The sequence below is a fragment of the Hyla sarda genome, chromosome 6 (assembly GCF_029499605.1).
Source record: "Hyla sarda isolate aHylSar1 chromosome 6, aHylSar1.hap1, whole genome shotgun sequence".
In the NCBI taxonomy this organism is placed as follows: domain Eukaryota; kingdom Metazoa; phylum Chordata; class Amphibia; order Anura; family Hylidae; genus Hyla; species Hyla sarda.
The window spans coordinates 177,199,060-177,222,028 of NC_079194.1; the positions used below are offsets into that span (position 1 = coordinate 177,199,060).

Here is a 22,969-nt window from a genome sequence, read left to right on the forward strand (position 1 = left end):
GGTAGCTTAGCTGACCCTGGTATATATAACTATTTCCTTGCCTCCCAACTGGATTATGCAGCGTAGTGGATCGATCTGGATTTGTTGAACTCGGCGACGGACCTGACTAGTGCGCTTATGGGGTCCTATGAAGCTCTGACTAATACACTCTACAGGTATCACTCTAGTTCTTCCTTTCCCACTCCTCTTTTAACTATAGCTAAAGTGTGGTCCGTGGTGTCGAGTAAATTTCCGCAGCCTCTGGTATCTCCTAGGGCACCCTTGTGGGGGAATGTACATCTACCTCCCCTACTTGGGTTACAGGAGGCCATTTTCTGGGGTTTTCAAGGTGTCAAATTTGTGATCCACTTGTTCCGGGAGGATCAGGTTTTCCTATCCTTTTTGGACATGAGGGAACATTATGGCATCCCTGGAAGTGCCTTGTTTTGGTATTTTCAGCTCCGGCATGCGGTTCAGGCGCAGTTTGGCTCCCTAACGTTTACCCCTGTGTTTTCTGAGGTAGAGCTTCTCCTGGGCACCACAGATCTATCCAAACCTCTTACTCAGTCCTATGCCCTTCTCCAGTCACTTGGGCCTAGCCCTTTCTCCTAGCCTTTCCTAAATGGGTGGCTCATATCCCGGGTTTGTCCGAGTGTCAGTGGAAGGAGGTTGAAGGTTCTTACTATTCCACTGTGGTTAGCAGTAGAGACATGCTGATCCAATCTAGATATGTATTGAGGTTGTATTACACCACTTCTAAGCTTGAGCGTATTGGAGTTTCTCCGTCTGACCTGTGCTTTAGATGCTCTTCAGAGGTGGGTGCCTTCTTGTATGTGGTCTGGGCGTGTCCCATCATTGCGGCCTTCTGGAGGAAGGTGATGGGGTTTCAGGCTGATCATCTAGACTTCCATTTTATACTCATCCCTGTGGTGTGCCCCTGCTGGGAGTTATTAATGACTTGATCTCTAGTTCACAGACATTTGCTGATTCGTTTCCTGCTATTTTGTGCCCATGAAGTGGTAGTCATGACATGAAAGGATACATCCACCCGCCCCCCCGCTGTCTCGATGGTTAACTCTGAAAAAAAAATATGTCCCTTTGTACCAGGCTCTATATGTGAGACGTAAGTGCCCTAAGAAATTTGACAGGGTATGGACCCCCTGTCTTTTATTGGATGTTTCGACTGACCCTCCGGTCAGATTGACTCAGTAGGTCGATATGGGGTAATGCTGCCCTTTGCAAGAGGGGGCTGGGATGGGGGGGGGGGGTGATGGGAAGTGTGCTTGCTTGTATGTCGGGGTCTAGGATCCACACTTCTCTTCCACCGTTTCAGTGCTGATCTCTGGGACCTTCAGAGAGTGCTATTGTCTATGGTGCTCTTATTTCCCCATTGTCACGATGCCGGCTGGCAGGAGGTGGATCCTCTGTGCCAGAGAGGGATTGGCGTGGACCGTGCTAGTGGACCGGTTCTAAGTCACTACTGGTACTCACCAGAGCCCGCCGCAAAGCGGGATGGTCTTGCTGCGGCGGTAGTGACCAGGTCGTATCCACTAGCAACGGCTCAACCTCTCTGACTGCTGAAGATAGGCGCGGTACAAGGGAGTAGACAGAAGCAAGGTCGGACGTAGCAGAAGGTCGGGGCAGGCAGCAAGGATCGTAGTCAGGGGTAACGGCAGGAGGTTTGGAACACAGGCTAGGAACACACAAGGAAACGCTTTCACTGGCACAATGGCAACAAGATCCGGCGAGGGAGTGCAGGGGAAGTGAGGTATACATAGGGAGTGCACAGGTGAACACACTAATTAGAACCACTTGCGCCAATCAGCGGCGCAGTGGCCCTTTAAATCGCAGAGACCCGGCGCGCGCGCGCCCTAGGGAGCGGGGCCGCGCGCGCCGGGACAGGACCGACGGAGAGCGAGTCAGGTACGGGAGCCGGTGTGCGCATCGCGAGCGGGCGCCACCCGCATCGCGAATCGCATCCCGGCTGGAGGCGGAATCGCAGCGCACCGGGTCAGTGGATCTGACCGGAGCGCTGCAGTAGCGAGAGTGTAGCGAGCGCTCCGGGGAGGAGCGGGGACCCGGAGCGCTCGGCGTAACACCCATGTTGGCGGTGTTTGTTATTTAAAATTGCTAAATTTAAATAAACTTCAATAGTAGAAAAGAACAAACTCGGCACTGCTTCCTTAATTGTTAGCACCTGACATCCAATGCCTCTGCTGGCTCAACCACGTCTGATGGTGCTCACTGGTAATAGCAAAGTCCAATGCAAACAATCCGTAGAAAAGAGAAAAGAAAACCAGGGCAACTCACCAATTACGTAAACTTCAAGCTTCTTTATTGATCCATGAAGGGTATAAACTGTGCAAGACACGGGTGGACAAACAACAGGGGGACGTTCGTTCGGGGCTACGGTGCCGTTTCGCAAGATATGCTTCAACTGGCCCACATCGTCTTCCAGCCGGAAACACATTTAAATAACCCTCCCCTCCGTTGCCATAGAAATGAGCCAAACAAAAGGTAAGTGCAATTAAAAATGTTAAAAACAACTGTGTGATACTCCTAAGATTTTCATTTATGTTAGTAAAGCACTGAGCTCAGTACGTTCATTAAGACCTAAAGGCCCCATTGCTTCCAACCGAAGGATCCATTTTGTTTCATTTCTTAACAGTATTTCTTCTCTATTTTTCCCAGCAACACCATGTTCGATCCTTTCCAGTCCGGCAAAACGGAATCCATATTTTTCTTTAGAATGAAATTCATTAATATGCTGAATAAATCTAGTGGCTCCGATGCCGGTCCTGAGGGATCGAACATGTTCGCGGATTCTGTGAAATAAGGGCCTTTTTGTCTTCCCAATATAAAATAATTTACATTTGCATATCAATGCGTATACCACATGAGAGGATCTGCATGTAATACATTGTTTCACATTAATAGTATTACCTGCTAATTCTACAATTCTACATTTCATATTCAGAGAGCAAAACGAACATGAACCGCAAATAAAATTCCCTTTCGGGCGTAATTCAGACAACCAATTCTGTCCCGCTGCGTTTTTTCCTTTTTTCAATAAGTCTCCAATTGTTTTAGTTTTTCTATATGTAACAATCGGTTTTTCATTAGTAATTACTGCTATGTCAGCATCTTCTTGTAAAATATACCAATTATTCGTAATAGCTTTTTTCACTACATTATTAATAGGAGTATTTGAAAAAGAAAAAACGCAACGTTTGTTGCTGAAAACGAAAGATAGAAAAAACAACAAACGTTGCGTTTTTTCTTTTTCAAATACTCCTATTAATAATGTAGTGAAAAAAGCTATTACGAATAATTGGTATATTTTACAAGAAGATGCTGACATAGCAGTAATTACTAATGAAAAACCGATTGTTACATATAGAAAAACTAAAACAATTGGAGACTTATTGAAAAAAGGAAAAAACGCAGCGGGACAGAATTGGTTGTCTGAATTACGCCCGAAAGGGAATTTTATTTGCGGTTCATGTTCGTTTTGCTCTCTGAATATGAAATGTAGAATTGTAGAATTAGCAGGTAATACTATTAATGTGAAACAATGTATTACATGCAGATCCTCTCATGTGGTATACGCATTGATATGCAAATGTAAATTATTTTATATTGGGAAGACAAAAAGGCCCTTATTTCACAGAATCCGCGAACATGTTCGATCCCTCAGGACCGGCATCGGAGCCACTAGATTTATTCAGCATATTAATGAATTTCATTCTAAAGAAAAATATGGATTCCGTTTTGCCGGACTGGAAAGGATCGAACATGGTGTTGCTGGGAAAAATAGAGAAGAAATACTGTTAAGAAATGAAACAAAATGGATTCTTCGGTTGGAAGCAATGGGGCCTTTAGGTCTTAATGAACGTACTGAGCTCAGTGCTTTACTAACATAAATGAAAATCTTAGGAGTATCACACAGTTGTTTTTAACATTTTTAATTGCACTTACCTTTTGTTTGGCTCATTTCTATGGCAACGGAGGGGAGGGTTATTTAAATGTGTTTCCGGCTGGAAGACGATGTGGGCCAGTTGAAGCATATCTTGCGAAACGGCACCGTAGCCCCGAACGAACGTCCCCCTGTTGTTTGTCCACCCGTGTCTTGCACAGTTTATACCCTTCATGGATCAATAAAGAAGCTTGAAGTTTACGTAATTGGTGAGTTGCCCTGGTTTTCTTTTCTCTTTTCTACGGATTGGCTAAATTTAAATAAATACTTAAAAAAAAAAGTAAGAGAGGTGACCAAGAACCCAATGGTCACTGGAATATCTACAAAGATCATGGCCAGCATTTATCATTGTAGGTGTAAGTGAAGCCTTTTTCTACACCTTTTTTGTGTGCTGGTAATTTGTAGAAGCACCAAATTTATTAAATGGTCACAGAGCATTTGATACATTTTGTGCAGGTCACATTTTCTGAAATTTCTGTCTTCAAATACACAAAAAAGCTAAGCTAAGTCTGGGCTGGTGTTGGTTTAGAGACTTTTCAGTGGCTTTGCGCTTTTTTTACACCTTTTCACAAAAAGGTGCAGTTCATGAAACCCTTCCATATCATGTGTATTGCCAAAATCAGTGGATTGCAACTCAAAATCAGCAAAAATGTGTAAACCAAAAGGTGCAAAAAAAAGGTGCTTGTGCCTTTTTTGCTCCTTTTCTAGACACAAAAAAACAGTCGAAAGACAACGATGAATGTCAGCCCATGTGTGCATATGGAAGTCAACCATCACTTCAGCACTCCACCAATCTGGGCTTTAGGTAGAGTGTCCAGAGAGAAACCTCTCCCCACTAAAAGACACATGAAGACACCAGAATTTTCAAAAAACAAAGCACCCAAAAGATTTAACTTTCTAGCTTCAATTCTAAGCATCATGTCTGGAAGAAACCAGGCACTGCGCATCACCTGCCCAATACTATCTCTATAGTGAAGCATGGTGTTTTTAAGAAGCTGGGACAGGGAGACTCGTCAGGGTTGAGAGAAACTGAATGGAACAAAGTACAGATATATTCTTAATAAAAACCCGATCCAGAATGCTCTGGACCTCAGACTGGGCTAAAGATTAGACAATGACCTGCAGAGAAGAATGGAAAAAATCTACAAAGCCAGGTGTACAAACCTTGTAATCGCTGTCAAAAGTTCTTCAAGCATTGAGTAAAGTGACTGAATACTAATTAGCAAAGATTTGTAACAATATTTTTATTATTTTACTAAAAGACCGTGAAATAACAAAATGTGAAAAAAAAAGGTGAAAGGGTCTAAAAACTTTCTGAATGCACTGTAAGATATTAAATACAGATGACAACCTTAGTGAAAGTTGTAACGGTCAACATATTATCAGTTTGGAAACAACTGCCTATGATATGAGGAGATATGCAACTAAGGGGCGACACAGAAATTGACTAAGAATTGAACACTCTTACCTTAAGCAGTTGCTGTGCCGCAGCCTCTTTGGTTGGTGGCTTTGGAGGAAGGGAAACACGTAGTTTGTTAAGAGTTGGGGTCACCTGTTTCACCTGTACCTGGATAAACTGGAACATTTGTACAATCAAGAGATTCACAGGCAGCAGGATGGCAGAAGACTGTAAACTGATTTTAATCTGAATGAATGTTATTAAAAAGTTTCCTAAAAATAAATTAGAAAATACATAAGATTACAGTATAAAGTATGACAATGGAAAACATATTGTGAATTCTTACTAACATAACATGGAATAGAAAAAGCTTTGTTTACAGCCTCTACGAGGGTTTCTGTCCCTTTTGACAACATGAATAGAGCAGCAGTTAGTGCTATTTTTTGCTGTCAATGCCACAGAAGCCTATTTTTTTTCCCTTGTTAAGTCATTGTCAGTCATTTATTCAAAATTTCAAGAAGAAAAGGCAGATTAGGACGGGGACAGAGGCTGGAACAACATATGTTTCACAATATAGGTCACTGACAAAAGTCACTAACAGAACAAAATGGTATGTCAATGTGTGCTCAAATAATATACTACACCAAATCTAACTAAAAAGTTCACACAACCAACCGATGACTGGCGATGCCAGCCGCCACACCCCCTCCACCCACATCCACGGGAGAAGGCTCAACGGCCATGTACTAGCCTTCATGCCCCCTCCCATAGACACAAACAGAGGGGGCGTGGCGTGACATCACGAACGCAGAAGCTGCAAGTTTCTGCATTTCGGATGCCGCTGCCAGCCCAGAGATCTCAGGGGTCCCCATCGGTGGGACCCCCGTGATCTAACATCTTTTTTTTGTAAATATATTGTTATTAAATTTGCCACAGAAGCCTTGATGGAACCCTGAAAGTGTCTTGGTACTGTATCCCACTGCTACAGTGTAGAGTTGTCACATGGCTGTGGAGTTTACCTTTTTCAGGCTGAGTATTGTGAGTAAAATATATATATTTACTCACTACATTGCATGCTGCAATCATGATGATCACAGCACGGAGAAAAGTTCATGAAGGTTTTCACCCAAGGCTGTCTCCAGTCATTGCTGAGATGGAGTTTGTCCCTAGTATCCTGTTTTCTGCTTCAAAAAGGAGAATTGACTGATCAGAAGTGGAGAACAACTGAGCAAGGACCTTTCTGCTGATCTCTTTGTGGGTTTCGAGCTGGAGTTAGTGCTGCGTGGCTGTCATTTGACAAATTTCTTCAGTGTACACCCTGTGATAGAGTCTGTTTAGGTTCCCCACAGGCTCCTCTAATTTGACTGTGTCCTCATATCAAGACTAGCAAGATTACAAAAGTGTTAGAAGCATACCTAGAGATTTTTAGTCAGCATATCTGCTTTTAAAGCCTCTTAAAGGTTACACTTCCATTTAAAAGAACTGTACATGTGCAACTTTATGCTAAGGTGAATTTAAAAGGGTACTCCACTGGCCAGCATTCGGACCATTTGGTTCCGGACACTGTGTGCACGCACACAGCATTCAGAATTAAATGTCCTGAATGCTGGCCAGTGGAATACCCCTTTAATGCTTGAATTCTGAAAAGTGACTGTCAGTTAGGTTAATCGTGTTTGCAAGTAACACGTGTTTGAATGATTTATATTAAATGCACACCATCATGAGTACATCCCCAGACATCTCATCAAGTGTACCCCGGGGTCGAAAAGTTTCTAAATTGTGCTACATCCTTGACCCCCCATTCCCACCCCGGGATAGACGTTGCACATGCTCACAGAGAACGCATCAAGCTAGCCAGACTACTCTGCTACATGTGACATTTCCATATGTTCCAACATAGGGACTACTACCCTCAGCTAGCCTGAACTATTACTCTCATCATCTTTGTGGGCACTACAATTGTGATTGATAAGTCAGTGCGTTTCAGTTCTATTTATTATGTAAGAAGGGTAACAGTTATGTGGGTGTAAACTGACAGTCTCAAACCTGTTTCTACATACCTGTCTGAGAGTCCTCATCTGAATAATCGTTCCAGAACATGATATTAATGACCAGGCCACAAAACAAAAGACACATGCAGCAACAGATCCTCTGCACTCGTGTGAATGGGCTCCAGGGACAACGAGTCAACACAGAAAACCAAAGATGATCTTTGAGGAATTTTTCTACTGTGCCTGAGAAAAGCAGATACCTGCAAACATAATACAATGAGAAGGTCCCAATGCACCAGAGCAGTACAGATGAAAAAGTATCTTATCAATAGGGAAATATATATGTGAATGTATCTGGAGCTTTCTGTTATTGCGTGGTACATTATTCCATACCTCAGGCTCATTAGGTTGGCCCTACAGGCAGAAGCAAATATTCGATCCATTTGGCAGTCAGCAAAGTCAGCAGAAAGCCAAGAGTCACAAAGAAAGTACCAAGTCCTCTGAGCAGCCAAATCCGTCACACTGACACGATGTACATACCTGTTAAAAACACCCACAAAATGAAGAGTCAAACATGGATCGCTGTAGCACAACAACCACTTATGGCACAATCCTGTAGGCTCCACAAAAATGTTCTACTTCTTTCTTTTAAACATTATGGTCAGGTTAAATGAGGTATGAATCATTTAATAGCTCAATGTATTTACCATCTTTCTTTACCACTTACCAGGAAGGGCTGATTCCAGAGTTACTGTGCCAAAGTCTCAGGCTGTGAAGCTCCCCTAGGTACCGTGTCTTCAAAAGAAAAACATCGACCGACCCTCTATGGAACACCTCCTTCCCAGAATCCGATAAGAGATGGGGGTCAGACTGCCCTTCTGAACCATACAGGGTCAGTACCACCTACAAGAACAGAACTATAATATAATGATAAATCTGAAACAAAAGCATAAAATTTTTTATATGGAATATCTTTGGAAATAGCTCATTTGGATGACTAAAGCTGGTCATACACAATAAGATAGTTGTCTTCTGAAGACATGTAGTTGCTGCTACAATGAGTACAGCCGGCTTTATCTGGGAGAAATGAGGCATCAGTAATACAACAAAGCCAATTTGAGAGGTCATATATACAGTATATACCTGGGAAGTGGTGCCGGATCCCATCCGATAGCCAGTGCATACTTTGACCATATATCTGTGATGAAAAGCAGGGTCATTATCTGTAAGGATAGCGACCCTGACCTGAGGATGAGAATAAGTAATGTAAATATTACAAGTACTTTGTGCCATGCAAAAAGAACAAATATGATCAACCTGTCCACACAAAACGAATAAATTGGACAGACTGCCATAACAGTTATGCAAATGCAGGGGTCGGCCACGCCCCTCAATGCAAGTGACGGCCGCCATGCCCCCTCCCATAGACTTGCATTGAGGAGGTGAGGCGTGATGTCATGAGGGGGCGTGGCCGACCTCCCGCAGTGGGCACACAGTGTTCGGAACAAAATGTTCCGAATGCTGGCCAGTGGAGTAACTCTTTAATGTATAACTCAAAGACTTTAAAGAACGAAGCTCTGGAGGCAAGATATTTGCTTCAATTGCCTAGCAACTTTGTTGCCCAAGAATTGCCCGACACTACGGCAATGAGAATGGATTTTCTGGAAGTCCCATATCCGTATCCTGTTCGTGGTAATTTCGGGTGATGAAGTTGCTGGGAGATTTAAACAGATATCCTGCTACCAAAGCGTCATCGGAGTTATACATATGGTATAAAATTTCTCCATACAGTAATTGACCAGTTGTACAGTTGAGGTATGTCAATTGTACAGTTGAGGTATGTCAATTTTAGCAATTTCAATGTGGCAGGGGTAAAATCCATGGTGAATTAGCAGAAATATCTGCAGCAAGCTCACATTTATCTGTGACAGAAAAATGTTCATGCCTGGGAAGCAAGAGGGACATTGAAAGGTTTGCTATAGAGCCCAGTGATATCTCAATCATGCAGGCATTTTATGAATATATGGAGCCACCCCACAGTCAAGTAGTGGAACTTACCTTTTTAAGATCCTCCTTATCTTTTTTCCAAGCCCACAACAAGACAATCAGAAAGAATCCTATTAGGCTGCTAAGCAGTGCCAGTCCCACTGGGTTATTTGCCACATTTGCAAAAAGCATAAGAGTGTCACTGAGGTCCACAACATGTGGCATGACCAAGAATGAACTTGCAAAAAAGGTCAGGTGGCTGCATAGACAATGGGTTTCAAGCTCTGTGCTTCTTGGTCCAACCTGTCCAAGAAAATAGGGTTACAGATTATATATTTCAGCAGGTCTGCAAGCTTACCTTTATTATTAAGATAATTTGATATCAATTTGATTTGACAGAAATTGTTCAGTTACCGTGTGAGTTATTCTGCTGTAATAGGCATGTATTTCATTGGTAATTGCTATGAAACCTTGCAACTTACAGTAATCGCATCCATTCTCTGGAAAACTATCTTACTGGGGATTCACAGCAACTACCAGTGAAGAAACAGGTGCTTAAAATGACAAAAACCCTTTTACTCACCTACACTTTGTGATACCCTGCCATGTTGTCCCATATTGCCCAGCCCTGTATAAGCAGCAATTTCTATTTTTGTTTCAACATGCAGGAAGTGCCCACTGAGCCACTTAGTAGCCACAGCATGTGTCGCAGCCAAAAGTAGGCGTAACACCCTTGCCTTAATTAAAAGAGGGCTAGTTAGCTATTTGTTCTTGGAATGGTCAATTATGAAAGGCATTATTGACACAACTGTGTGGTGTTGGTGCTCGAACACATGCTAGATAAGGTTAAGTACTCACATAGCAGCCATCATCATTCCATGTTCTAAAGTCTTCATCCCAGAAAACACACTGTGCAGCAAACAGACTAACAGAAAAAGCCAAGCTTGTCTGTTGTTCCCATATACTTCCATTAGTTAAAGCCACTTTAATATAGTAAACCCCAGTGCCATTTAAAAAGTACTCTGGAGCCAATACCCAGGTATATAAGTCATCTATTAAAAGAGAGAAGACATTGTTTTGTGACAGCAAATATAGACTTGAAGCATATAATAGACCTGAACTTCTCTGGGTTCATGTGTCCTTATGGAGTCACTTGCAATACAACTACCCTGCTTTCAGAAAAATAAAAACATATGCATATCTTAAAGGGAATGTGCCACCTATATTTCATTCCTGAATCAGATACTAAAACATGTTGTTTGTAATTCTTTTATTTCATTTTTTGCATATTATAATTGGGGCTGCCATCTTGCCTGATCTGTTTTAATAGCATTTAGTGATATGCTTTACGGCAGGAACCATGGACTTAGTAAACATTGGACAGAGCCTGTCTCATTCAGATGAATTGGAGATGCTACAGGGCATTCTATGTGACCTTTTAAGAGGTCATTTTACAAAGAGGGGGATGCTGAGCTTTGCTCTAAATAGTATTGGATCCAGTGTCAACACACTACTGTCACCTTTGACTGTATTCCTGAGAAGAAAGGCATTAGGTTATGTTCACACTACGGAATTTTCACAAGCGTAATTCTGATCTGGAATTCCACTTGAATATTCCATTTGTAGAACCATGTGTATTTGGCCATCACCATTGACAGCAATGCAGCCCATTCGTAATTCTGCCGAAAGAAGAAACATGTTTATTTTTTCGGCAGATCAGTGTCAGCGACAGCACAATACCAATGTTAAGGTTCACACAGCGAAATTCCTGAAGGTATTTGCATGCATGAAAATTCCGTAATGTGAGCATACCCTTACTGGAAAATGATCGGTACAGAACAGGAAGTCTCAAGTTAGTTTTAGGTCTAGTAGCCAAAAAGTAAACTGCAAGATTAGAGGATCATTATGAAATGTACACAGTAAAATAGAAAATTAGAAAAAACATCACCAAAAATTCTTTGAAAGATATGGTCAACATAAAAATCTCATTTAAAAAAATAAAAATAAAAAAAAGGTAATTTTCTTTCATTCCCTTTAGGTTTTGCAACAGAAGCTATATTGGAACCTACTGCTGTCAACCAGGAATGGACATACAGTATGTGCAACCTGTGTCACAGTACAGTGGCCCAGTAGAGGGGAAATGGATGGTTATAGCTTGAGTAAAATAAAAAGGGTGATTTATGATTTGCAACTGGAATGCAAGGGTCCATATACGTTTCTTGCATGTATGGAAAGATGTGCTGTTTTCGTCATTGTGTCTGAATAAACCAGAATAAGTGTCCTTACTGTTAGGCAGGGACATGTTCTGCAGGAAGTAGCTGCTGTTGGGTTTTCCTTCAAATCCAAGATACAGGATAAGCTTGACTGGTAGTTCTGGCTCCACTTTCAGTACCACAGAATGGTTGGCAGAGGTCACATTTACAGTGAAGATTAAGTTCTTAGTTTTGGTCAGGTACATCTTGGACTCATTAATTGCAGAACTCTGGTTTTTTATCAACACAATCTGCATAACAAGAGAAAATATGGCATTGGAAATTACAAAAAAATTGTATAATATGATATAACTGGAATGTGTCATCTCTACGACATCATGATGTACTGACCTGGTAGGATGGAAATGCTGAAGAAGGACTATCATTGTATGTTAAATGAGAAAAATAAAGCAATAACAAATAACGAGCAGAACTATTCATCACAGCAAGGCATTCATCCCTTCTCACAAACATTCACCCCTTTGACACACAACCCTGTTCCATGGCTTTTTATGCACGTAATCTTAGATGACACATTGTACTCTGGTACACAGTAAGAAAACATGAAACCAGCAATTGTGCTCACCTCGATGTATTCTGTAATATTTTCAATGCTAATGCCACCATTATCAGACCCAAGCACTATGTTAACCACAGGGCCTACAATTTCCACAGGACTTAGGTGAGTAAATGGATTAGTTGCAAGAGCTAAAATCTATAAAAAGAAAAGCAGAGAAGGGGTTAACATTATATAAATTGAGGTAGGAATTGAGGATAAATTCTTTGACACACATTAGTACAACTGCTCAAAAAAAATAAAGGGAACACTTAAACAACACCATGTAACTCCAACTCAATCACACTTCTGTGAAATCACACTGTCCACTCAGGAAGCAACACTGATTGTCAATCAATTTCACATGCTGTTGTGCAAATGGATCAGACAACAGGTGTGAATTATAGGCAATCAGCAAGACACCCCCAATAAAGGAGTGATTCTGCAGGTGGTGACCACAAACCACTTCTCAGTTCCTATGCTTCCTGGCTGATGTTTTGGTCACTTTTGAATGCTGGCAGTGCTTTCACTCTAGTGGTAGCATGAGATAGAGTCTACAACCCACACTCAGGTAGTGCAGCTCAGGTAGTGCAGCTCATCCAGGATGGCACATCAATGCGAGCAGTGACAAGAAGGTTTGCTGTGTCTGTCAGCGTAGTGTCCAGAGCATGGAGGCGCTACTAGGAGACAGGCCAGTACATCAGGAGACGTGGTGGAGGCCATAGGAGGGCAACAACCCAGCAGCAGGAATGCTACCTCCGCCTTTGTGCAAGGAGGAACACTGCCAGAGCCCTGCAAAATGACCTCCAGCAGGCCACAAATGTGCATGTGTCCACTCAAATGGTCAGAAACAGACTCCATGAGGGTGGTATGAGGGCCCAACGCCCACAGGTGGGGGTTGTGCTTACATCCCAACACCGTGCAGGATGTTTGGCATTTGCCAGAGAACACCAAGATTGGCAAATTTGCCACTGGCACCCTGTGCTTTTCACAGATGAAAGCAGGTTCACACTGAGTACATGTGACAGACGTGACAGAGCCTGGAGATGCCGTGGAGAATGTTCTGCTGCCTACAACATCCTCCAGCATGACCGGTTTGGCGGTGGGTCAGTAATGGTGTGGGGTGGCATTTCTTTGGGGGGCTGCACAGCCATCCATGTGCTTGCCAGAGGTAGCCTGACTGCCATTAGGTACCGAGATGAGATCCTCAGATCCCTTGTGAGACCATATGCTGGTGCGGTTTGCCCTGGGTTCCTCCTAATGCAAGACAATGCTAGACCTCATGTTGCTGGAGTGTGTCAGCAGTTCCTGCAAGAGGAAATCATTGATGCTATGGACTGGCCTGCCCGTTCCCCAGACCTGAATCCGATTGAGCACATCTGGGACATCATGTCTTGCTCCATCCACCAACGCCACATTGCACCACAGACTGTCCAGGAGTTGGTGGATGCTTTAGTCCAGGTTTGGGAGGACATCCCTCAGGAAACCATCCGCCACCTCATCAGGAGCATGCCCAGGCGTTGTAGGGACGTCATACGGGCACGTGGAGGCCACACACACTACTGAGCCTCATTTTGACTTGTTTTAAGGACATTTGATCAAGTTGGATCAGCCTGTAGTGTGGTTTTCCACTTTGATTTTGAGTGTGACTCCATATCCAGACCTCCATGGGTTGACACATTTGATTTCCATAGATAATTTTTGTGTGATTTTGTTGTTAGCGCATTCAACTATGTAAAGACCAAAGTATTTCCTACGATTAGTTCATTCAGATCTAGGATGTATTATCTTAGTGTTTCCTTTATTTTTTTGAGCTTTGTATATCCTCAACAAAATATAGACTGTATATATGAATGTATATACTAAGGGCAGACGGGCCCAACTGGATTTTTAAACCACCATTGACACCTAAAACTCCTAGGGTGGGAATATTGCAATGATCACCCAGACCAAAGCATGAATATATTACATTAACTGGCCTGTCCCGCTAATAAATGTCATGATAACATCACATCATTAATGCACAAATGGGGAATGGACTAGGATGTAACTCACCATTAAATTTACTGTCTGGTAGGCCCCAGTTTGTCCTTGTAAAGTTGATGAGTTGGGAAAGGTGACTCGGCAGGCAGCTGGAAGTTCAGTGGTGAAAGGTCCTGAGGTCAGGTCTGAAGGCATTATTCTAATGATAGCCAGAATCCATACAAGAAAACAGAGCATATATGTCAATAGACAGTATATTCTTAGTGTCTGCTACATTAGAGAATGCAAAAAGGGACATCCAAGCTGAGGTGGTACTACAGATAACAGCAGGGAAACATGTTTTATAGCAAGTTAATAGAAATAGCTATATGTCTTAAGCAGAACACATTGATGAGATAGATGCTGGGGAAACGCTTTTTGGGTAAATGGATTTTTCTCCTGATTCTACCATAAGCATCTCAACAGAGCTCAGCTCAGAGTGCAGGTTTATAGGAAGAGGGGAATAGGCTGCTGCCAGTCCTAATATAATATAAAAGGGCTCTTTTCTCTGAGATGTCACTTTTGAGATGTCACTTTTGAGAGATGTAAATGTTAATTTAATTGTATTGTGTTTATTTACCAGATTTGCACATCTCAAACCATGATGTACATTTCTTTCTGGAGCATAATATCACCCTCTAGTGGTATATTTTAGTTACTGCATATTCCATTCGAGCAATGCAATGTCCATGTATTGCCACGTGTTTATATAACACATGTTAATACCGTAATGTCTGTTTCCTTTCAAATGGACACTGTCACTATAAAAAAACACGTTTGACATGTTATAAAGACATGTCAAAATTTTGAGTGGTCAAGGTCGGAGTGTTCAGACTGCAACTGTGTAGTAAAATCTTTATCCTCATCATCCCTAGGGGATATTTTTGCCCTCAGGGATGGTGAGGATTTGAAGTTATAAAGTCGGGGGACCACCCCATAAGTAGTCCTCTGGTCGGAGAGTTATACTTACCGGGTCCCGATGCTTCGGCTGTGGTGACACCTCCTCAGCTTAACTAGACTTAGGGAGCAGAGTAATGACAGTATAGGTCTATGAGATTGTCTCAGCCGCACTTTTCTCTTGGCTCGTTCTAACAATTGGTCGGGGTCTGAACACTCAGACCCTGCCTGATCAACACTTTTGAATTGTCTCTAGGACATGTCAAAAGTTTTTTAAAGCGACAGGTACACTTTAAAATACAAATTCATTTATTGTCCCAAATATTAAAGGGGTGTTCCAGGCAAAACCTTTTTTTATATATATCAACTGGCTCCGGAAAGTTAAACAGATTTGTAAATTACTTCTATTAAAAATCTTAATCCTTCCAATAGTTATTAGCTTCTGAAGTTTTCTGTCTAACTGCTCAATGATGATGTCACGTCCCGGGAGCTGTGCATGATGGGAGAATATCCCCATAGGAGCTGCACAGCTCCCGGGATGTGAGTCATCAGAGAGCAGTTAGACAGAAAACAACAACTCAACTTCAGAAGCTAATAACTATTGGAAGGATTAAGATTTTTTAATAGAAGTAATTTACAAATCTGTTTAACTTTCCGGAGCCAGTTCATATATAAAAAAGTTTAGGCCTGGAATACCCCTTTAAAACATGTTGTCTATGCCATGTTTGCTCTCTTCATGAGCTATATTGCAATCTAAATAAAAGTTTTTTAAGATTCCAGATTATTCCCAGTCCCAAAATGGTAGCCTCTTTTGTGGCCAGGATAATTGTTTACCATGCAGTGTAATCTGTAGAAGTTGCAAGCAGAAGTACCTCTTCCCCATAATAGGAATAGATAATGCTAGAACAATGATGTGCTTAAAGGGGTACTCCTGTGGAAAACTTTTCTTCTTTTTTTTTAAATCAACTGGTGCCAGAAAGTTAAACAGATTTGTAAATCACTTCTATTAAAAAATCTTAATCTTCCCAGCACTTTTTAGGGGCTGTATACTACAGAGAAATCCAAAAACTAAATGCATTTCCTCTGATGTCATGAGCACAGTGCTCTCTGCTGACCTCTGCTGTCCATTTTAGGAACTGTCCAGAGCAGCATATGTTTGCTATGGGGATTTTCTCCTGCTCTGGACAGTTCTTAAAATGGACAGCAGAGGTCAGCAGAGAGCACTGTGGTCATGACATCAGAGGAAATGCATTTCTTTTTTGGATTTCTCTTTAGTATACAGCCCCTAAAAAGTACTGGAAGGATTAAGATTTTTTTAATCGAAGTGATTTACAAATCTGTTTATCTTTCTGGCACCAGTTGATTTAAAAAAAAAAGAAGTTTTCCACAAGAGTACCCCTTTAACAGACAATGATCTGGGTTACAAGGAATAATGTTGGGTGATGTACCTTGCCAGAGTCATACTGGATAAGCTGGATGAAAAAGAATAATTTTGTATGGAACTGTTTCCTAGGGACAATAGAGCCCCTTCTACATAATCCATTGAAGCTACCGAGGAATCCAAGATCCATATCACCTGTGTAAAAAAGTAAAAGATGAGAGTGTGCAAAGAACTTATGCAATCGCCATTGCAGAGGTAACCGCTAACTGCATATAAGAACATGACTAAGGGAGATTCTAGATGCTTGCGTCCTCACCAACACTACCCACAAAACCCCATCCCATTAATGACAGACACAATGGCCCTCATTTACTAAAAGTGGAGTGTTTATTGTGGAGTGTTTTCTATATCACTTCATTTTTATCCACGCTTATTTACTAATCTGTCGCTTTTTAACTGTACAAAATGTTTTCCGGTTATAAACCAAGTTACTTTCACACAAAACACAATGGCAAACAGTTCCTTGTTACAAATCACTACATTTTTGGAATTTCACTCGGCCTCTTGGCTGTCGGTTATTGTGTGAGGCAAACTCACACTTTTTGTCGAGTGATTTTGGAAGTACTCCGAGTATTTTTTGTTTTTTGTCGGTAAAACGCCCATTTTTGCATAAAACACGCACATTAGGTGCAGTATGTTCCCCCACAGATATACAGCCTCCAGCCATATACAGTGTATGGCTGGAGGCTGTATGTCTGTGTACTGCCCACTTCAGTGCTCCGACCACCGCTCCAGGGTTCCGATCTACTGCTATGGCCTATAGACCATAGCAGTAGGTCCTGGGACCGGAGGAGTGGTGGTCGGAACACTGAAGATGATGTACAACATACAGGTAACTTACCATACACGCGCGGGTCCTCTTCCTCGCTGCTCCACTCCACCCCGCTTTGCTATTGCTATGGGCGCACGCACAGGACGTCAGTGACGTCCCTGCATGCCCTATCTCCCAGCGGCTCCTGCATTTCTAAAGTTAACGCGGGGGGCCACCGCAGAGAGGTAACGAGACATCCTTGTGTCCTGAAAAGATCTTTCGGGACACAGGAATGTCCAGAAAGTGACAGGGGCCCCTGCGGGCTGCTTAGTGGAGGCTGCAGATCCACCCCCCCCGGGCTTAATTAGGGTGTGCCCAGGCACACCCAGCACACCCCGTGCACAAACCGATGGCTTCTCCCCATCTTCGGCCGGCCTGTTACACTGCGAGGTGTGTCGGCCGCCCGGCGCCCCTGTTGCTATGGAGCCCTGTGTGGCCTCACAGCTCGCACACCCCTAAGGCCGGCCCTGCATTAATATAAACAATCCAACTCCTTTTCTGGAACAATAATGTAAGTAGTAGGAGAAGAACACAGAGGCACTGTCCACCTTTACTCGCCATAAACCAGTAAGTATATGGCCTCCTACTTTACTTCTAGCTGCACATTACTTGGCCCAGAAGCACCAAATTCAGAGCCCCGAATCCCTCCCTGGGGCAATGGACGCAGAGACTTTACCACCGGGCTGTGTACCATCCACTCCCCCTTTTACACTCCAAACTCCATAAAGTCCACTGATGCCTCCAGATCCCTCTCCTGCCCCTGCCACAATGGCGGCGAGTGACACCTTACTTTGACGCTCCGCCAAACCAGCACAGCTCGCTCAACAGCCTCCCTAATCTCCAAAAGCCAAAGATCCATACCCAGATCATTCAAATGGATGCCATCAGCAGCCATAAAAGCAGGATCCCCCACCTCCAATTCTTTATGGTGCACAACAAAACCCTGATTGCTACACACAAACAGCCCCACCACTGGCTAGTGCCCAATTCAAACCTGCCACTGACCTGGCCCGATGCCACTTCTTTCTGGCCACCATGTCGGACCAGATCAGAAGCAGTCCCGGAAAGGACAACCACAACCATAATAAATCCAATTTGATGTCCCTCATCAACTCCCTAGACTTACGGAACCCCAGGTCATTCCCTACAAGATACAAAACATCAGGGGACCAAAAAGAAACTAAGCTGTTCAAAATACGAACAAGATACCGAGCACCCCATGGGTAAACAAAGATCCACAAAATAACTTCTCTCCAAAAAACAACCCAGAAACGGAATACTATGAGGATGGATGGGCAACAGCCGAAAGGCCGCCTCAACGTCCGTCTTTGCCAAAAAAAAAACCCTGCCCATAGCGTCTCACCCACACCAAGGCAGCATCAAATGACGTATAAGACACGGCACAGACAGCCGTATCAATGCCATCATTCACCGACTCCCCTGATGGATGGGAGAGGTGATGAATGAGCCGAAACTTGTTGGGCTCCTTCTTAGGCACCAAACTCAAAGGGGAAACCTGCAAACCCGGCAAAGGAGGGGACTCAAAAGGCCCCGCCATCCTTCCTAACACAACCTCTTTCAACAGCTTCTCCGCAACCAACTCAGGGCGGAGCAAAGCTGAAACCAAATTCTGCACAGCCCCCACAGAACCGGTGGCCGAACTCGGAATTCTAAATCCCTCCAAAAACCCACTACGCAACAAAGCTTCTGACTCCATATTTGGATAAAGGTCTGAGAAGGGCCCCATCCTTTCCACCTTCACCCCTCTTGAAATGAGAACCTCCGCCACTCCCCTTGCCCTTCTTAAAACAGCGGGACAGACCGTGATTGCCCCTGCACCCGAAGCACTCGTGCTTAAAGTGGCACTCTGCTCCAAATTTGCAGTTACCGTCGTTGAACTGCGAACACACGCCCTTTCCCATACCTTCCATCTGGGCGGCTCCTGAGCTGCCAACGCCGTCCCGAAAGGACTGCTGCCCTCCCCATGGAGTTGCCATAATCCACATCCACAAGCCTATATTTAGACAACGAATGGCAGTGCAGCCTTCCTTGAGGTGGGACCACAAGGAAGGCCGCACTGCCATCCGCTCTCTAAATTGTTCATCGTATCGCAACCACGCTGTCCCCCCATAGATGCGAAATGCCTCACCTATAGCATCCATATAACAAAAAAGCCCGGAACACCACACCGCGGCTGGCTGCAGCACCTCTTGCGACAAGGATGTGAACTGTTCCTCGAGCCAGCAGGGTCCCCACCGCAGGACCTCCTCCCTCAGCCACCTCAGCACCTCATCCATGGACCCATTTCACAGGTAGGAGCGGTTCTGTCAATCTTCTTCCTTGGCTAACATGCCGTCTGACTCCTCCCACTACTCCTAGCTCTATAAGTACCCTGCTAACTTCTCCTATTTTCCCCCCTTCCTGTCTACGTGACTTAACCCATATTAACCCCTTACTCCCCAGCTTATTATCCCTCTGTCGTGTGCCCCTCCAGTCCGAAATACTCCCCTCCAGGGCTTCCTTTATATTGCTAAGTATCTTAGTCAATAACAAACAATTAAAAAAAGAGCATAAACCTGATCAGTGGTCAAGTTCTCATAGTTGTCCAGAGATGCCCTCATAGTGATATCAAAGGCATTAAACAGAGACTGCGCTGCATCCACCACCTCCTGACTGGAGATATTAACATCTTCACTCAGTGAGCCTGATAACTGTCCCCCGAGAGTCAGCAGAATATCGCTGGCGTTGACCTAAAACAAACAGCAAAACAATAATGAAGTTTTATATTCTGTATGTATGAAGATATTCTTCCTGAAAAGCACTGCTACTAGGAAAAGGTTCCTCTGACCAAATCCTTGTACATATATATGACAGCATTTATACAGAATACAGAAAAAAACACTTGCATATGTTTCTGTATGAAATCTGAGGTACAGTAGAAAGCTCAGTCATGGACCTCTATGGCAGCATTATTATAGGTTCAAATAAAACAGTCACAATACATCCATAAACATGAATAAATAATTATAATAATAATAATCATGTCTGTGATAGATCACTTCTGCTGTACAACAGAACAAAAGAACAACAGGGAGCAGAAGTTTTTTGCAGGCATGGACACTAGAGATGAGCGAAACTTACAGTAAATTCGATTCGTCACGAACTTCTCGGCTCGGCGGTTGCTGACTTTTCCTGCATAAATTAGTTCAGCTTTCAGGTGCTCCCGTGGGCTGGAAAAGGTGGATACAGTCCTAGGAGAGAGTCATCAACTGCCGAGCCGAGAAGTTTGTGACGAATCAAATTTACTGTAAGTTCGCTCATCTCTAATGGACACATACAGTAGCTTTAATAGGGTCATACCTGCAAAATTAATGTTATACAGCTTAGTAAAATGCTCTGAACCACATCAAATGATATGCATGTACCTGAGACTCTGGCAACAACAGATCACTGGCATTGAGCAGCTGTGTCAGTATATCTGAAGCCTTTAATACAAGGGACACGTTCCAAATCTCTGGTGCTACTTTCCCCAGCTGAGCTAAGACCTCTTTAGTAATCTGTGAATTAGAAAATATTAAAATTGCATTAACACTTTTTTTCCCCTTTAAATTATTCTTTATTTACCCCTTTCATGACCACAATAAAATGTTGATTTCTGGCTAACTTTTTCTTTCTATAACCTATAGCTTTTTTATTTTTCCACTGACAAAGTTGTATCAGGGCCTATTTTGTACTTTTTACTGTGGCACTTTGGTTTATCATATAATATTATTATGGAGCCAGAAAAAATCATATGTAAGGCAAAATTGAAAAAAAAATAGCAATTTTGTGGGGCAATAGTTTTTGGGGAGTTCACAATACAGTAAAATCGACATGCTACGTTTATTTTATGGATCAGTACGATTCCAATGATACCAAATGTATGTTTTGTTTTATGTTAAAAAATGTTTTTGAAAAAGTAAAAAAAAAACTATAAAAAACCCCTATAACTTTATTTCCCCACCTATGAAGCCTGTCAGGGTTAATTTTTTGCACCATAAGCTGTAGTTTTTAACGGTACCATTCTTGTGTAGCTATGGCTTTTAATCACTTTTAATGTGATTATTATTATAATGTGATGTAACCAAACATCAGAAATTTTGCTGTTTGGAATTTTTAAACATTTACGTTGTTGACCGCACAGGATCAGGAATGTAATAATGTAATAGTTTAGACAATCACACGTGCATCGATACTGAATGCATTTTTTTTTTTTTTTTTTACAGTGTTTTATTTAGAAAATGGGAAAAGGAGGGGTGAATTAAATTATTATTGGGGGGGATTCATTTTATATTCTTAAAACAATTTTTCCCCCCACATTTTGGTGCCCCCCTAGTGGCCTTTTATAAGCCATCAGTAGATGAATAGATCAATCGCCAAGCCAGGAAAGACACACGAGGACCCGGTAAGGCCCCAGGCTTCCCGAACAACCCATTGACACCCTGCGAATACTTTACAGGCGTTCCCATTAAAACTCCTAGACACCAGGGATTACAGTTATTTAATGTTTAAGTGCTGTGATCTGTATAGATTGCGGCATTTAACAATTTAAATGACGGACCTCGGAGGGGTCTCCGATGTCCATCATTACCAGCAGATGTCAGCTGCTAATAGCAGAAGGCATCTGTCTGTTATGGCGCAGACCCGACTTGCGGGCCCTCGCCATATTCCCCTCATCCGACCCATGACGTACCAATATGTCAGGGGTTGGGAAGGAGTTAACTTTTAAAATTTTCTTACATAAACAATAAAAATAGCTATAATAGCATTTATGCCAGATGGAGAAAAAAAACCACAAAGGCCTGGATTTATCAACCTGTCTAGTTTTGTCCATAGCTACCAATTGCACCTCACCTTTTATTTTATAAAGAGCTTATAAAAAGCTGAGCTGTGATTGGTTGCTGTGGGCAAAATTTTCCAGTTTTTGTCTTGGACAGATAAATCTGGGCTAATATATATATATATATATATATATATATATATATAAACATTTATAGACACTATGATAATCCTCCACCAATTATAGGAGAATATGCATTATGAAATTACAACAGCATATATGGATGGATTTCAGGGGGGGGGGGGGGGGGGGGGGAATCTCCCTGCTCTGCTCACTTCCCTGCTTCACTGCACTTAGCAGTGGCAGCTGAACTATGTGAGAGGAAAACCGAGATCACACATCTGCAGCATTTACAGAGGAGGGCAGTGATTTCCAGGCACCCTTACCAACAATACAAAGTACTACATCAATGAATTGTTTATCAGATATTTCACATATAAAATATGCATAATAGTGTGCAGAAGCTAATTACTTCACCAGCTGGAGGATTTTTGAAGATTTTACAACTAATGACCATCCGATCTGCTAATGACCTCACACTAACATCTTCTATAATCCGAACTTCTCACTCCCATCTCCAAGACTTCACTCGTGCTGCACCGGTTCTCTGGAATGCTATACCTCAATCCCTCAGACTCAACAACAACATCCATAGTTTCAAATGTGGCCTAAAAACATATCTTTTCAGACAGGCCAATGACTTAACATTTTTAATTTGTCTATCTATTTATTTAGTTATTTACTTATGTATAGTTATTTTTAGTTATTTTTTTATGAGGA

At 42.6% G+C, this 22,969-nt stretch overlaps 1 protein-coding gene across 1 annotated transcript in view; it reads right to left on the reverse strand.

Moving 5' to 3' along the window:
• LOC130277473 (polycystic kidney disease protein 1-like 3) overlaps positions 1 to 18,868 on the reverse strand; it is a 101,745-nt gene extending 82,877 nt beyond the window's left edge. Inside the window, exons 1-13 of the mRNA XM_056528148.1 lie at positions 18,674 to 18,868; positions 18,437 to 18,454; positions 16,507 to 16,634; positions 14,195 to 14,321; positions 12,170 to 12,298; positions 11,618 to 11,834; positions 10,186 to 10,383; positions 9,404 to 9,645; positions 8,489 to 8,590; positions 8,073 to 8,248; positions 7,739 to 7,885; positions 7,415 to 7,605; positions 5,424 to 5,626 (exon numbers count right to left, since the gene is read on the reverse strand). Of these exons, the coding sequence (XP_056384123.1) occupies positions 5,424 to 5,626; positions 7,415 to 7,605; positions 7,739 to 7,885; positions 8,073 to 8,248; positions 8,489 to 8,590; positions 9,404 to 9,645; positions 10,186 to 10,383; positions 11,618 to 11,834; positions 12,170 to 12,298; positions 14,195 to 14,321; positions 16,507 to 16,634; positions 18,437 to 18,454; positions 18,674 to 18,868 (2,073 nt within the window). The remainder of the gene's footprint in view (positions 1 to 5,423; positions 5,627 to 7,414; positions 7,606 to 7,738; positions 7,886 to 8,072; positions 8,249 to 8,488; positions 8,591 to 9,403; positions 9,646 to 10,185; positions 10,384 to 11,617; positions 11,835 to 12,169; positions 12,299 to 14,194; positions 14,322 to 16,506; positions 16,635 to 18,436; positions 18,455 to 18,673) is intronic.
• Positions 18,869 to 22,969: the final 4,101 nt, after the last annotated feature.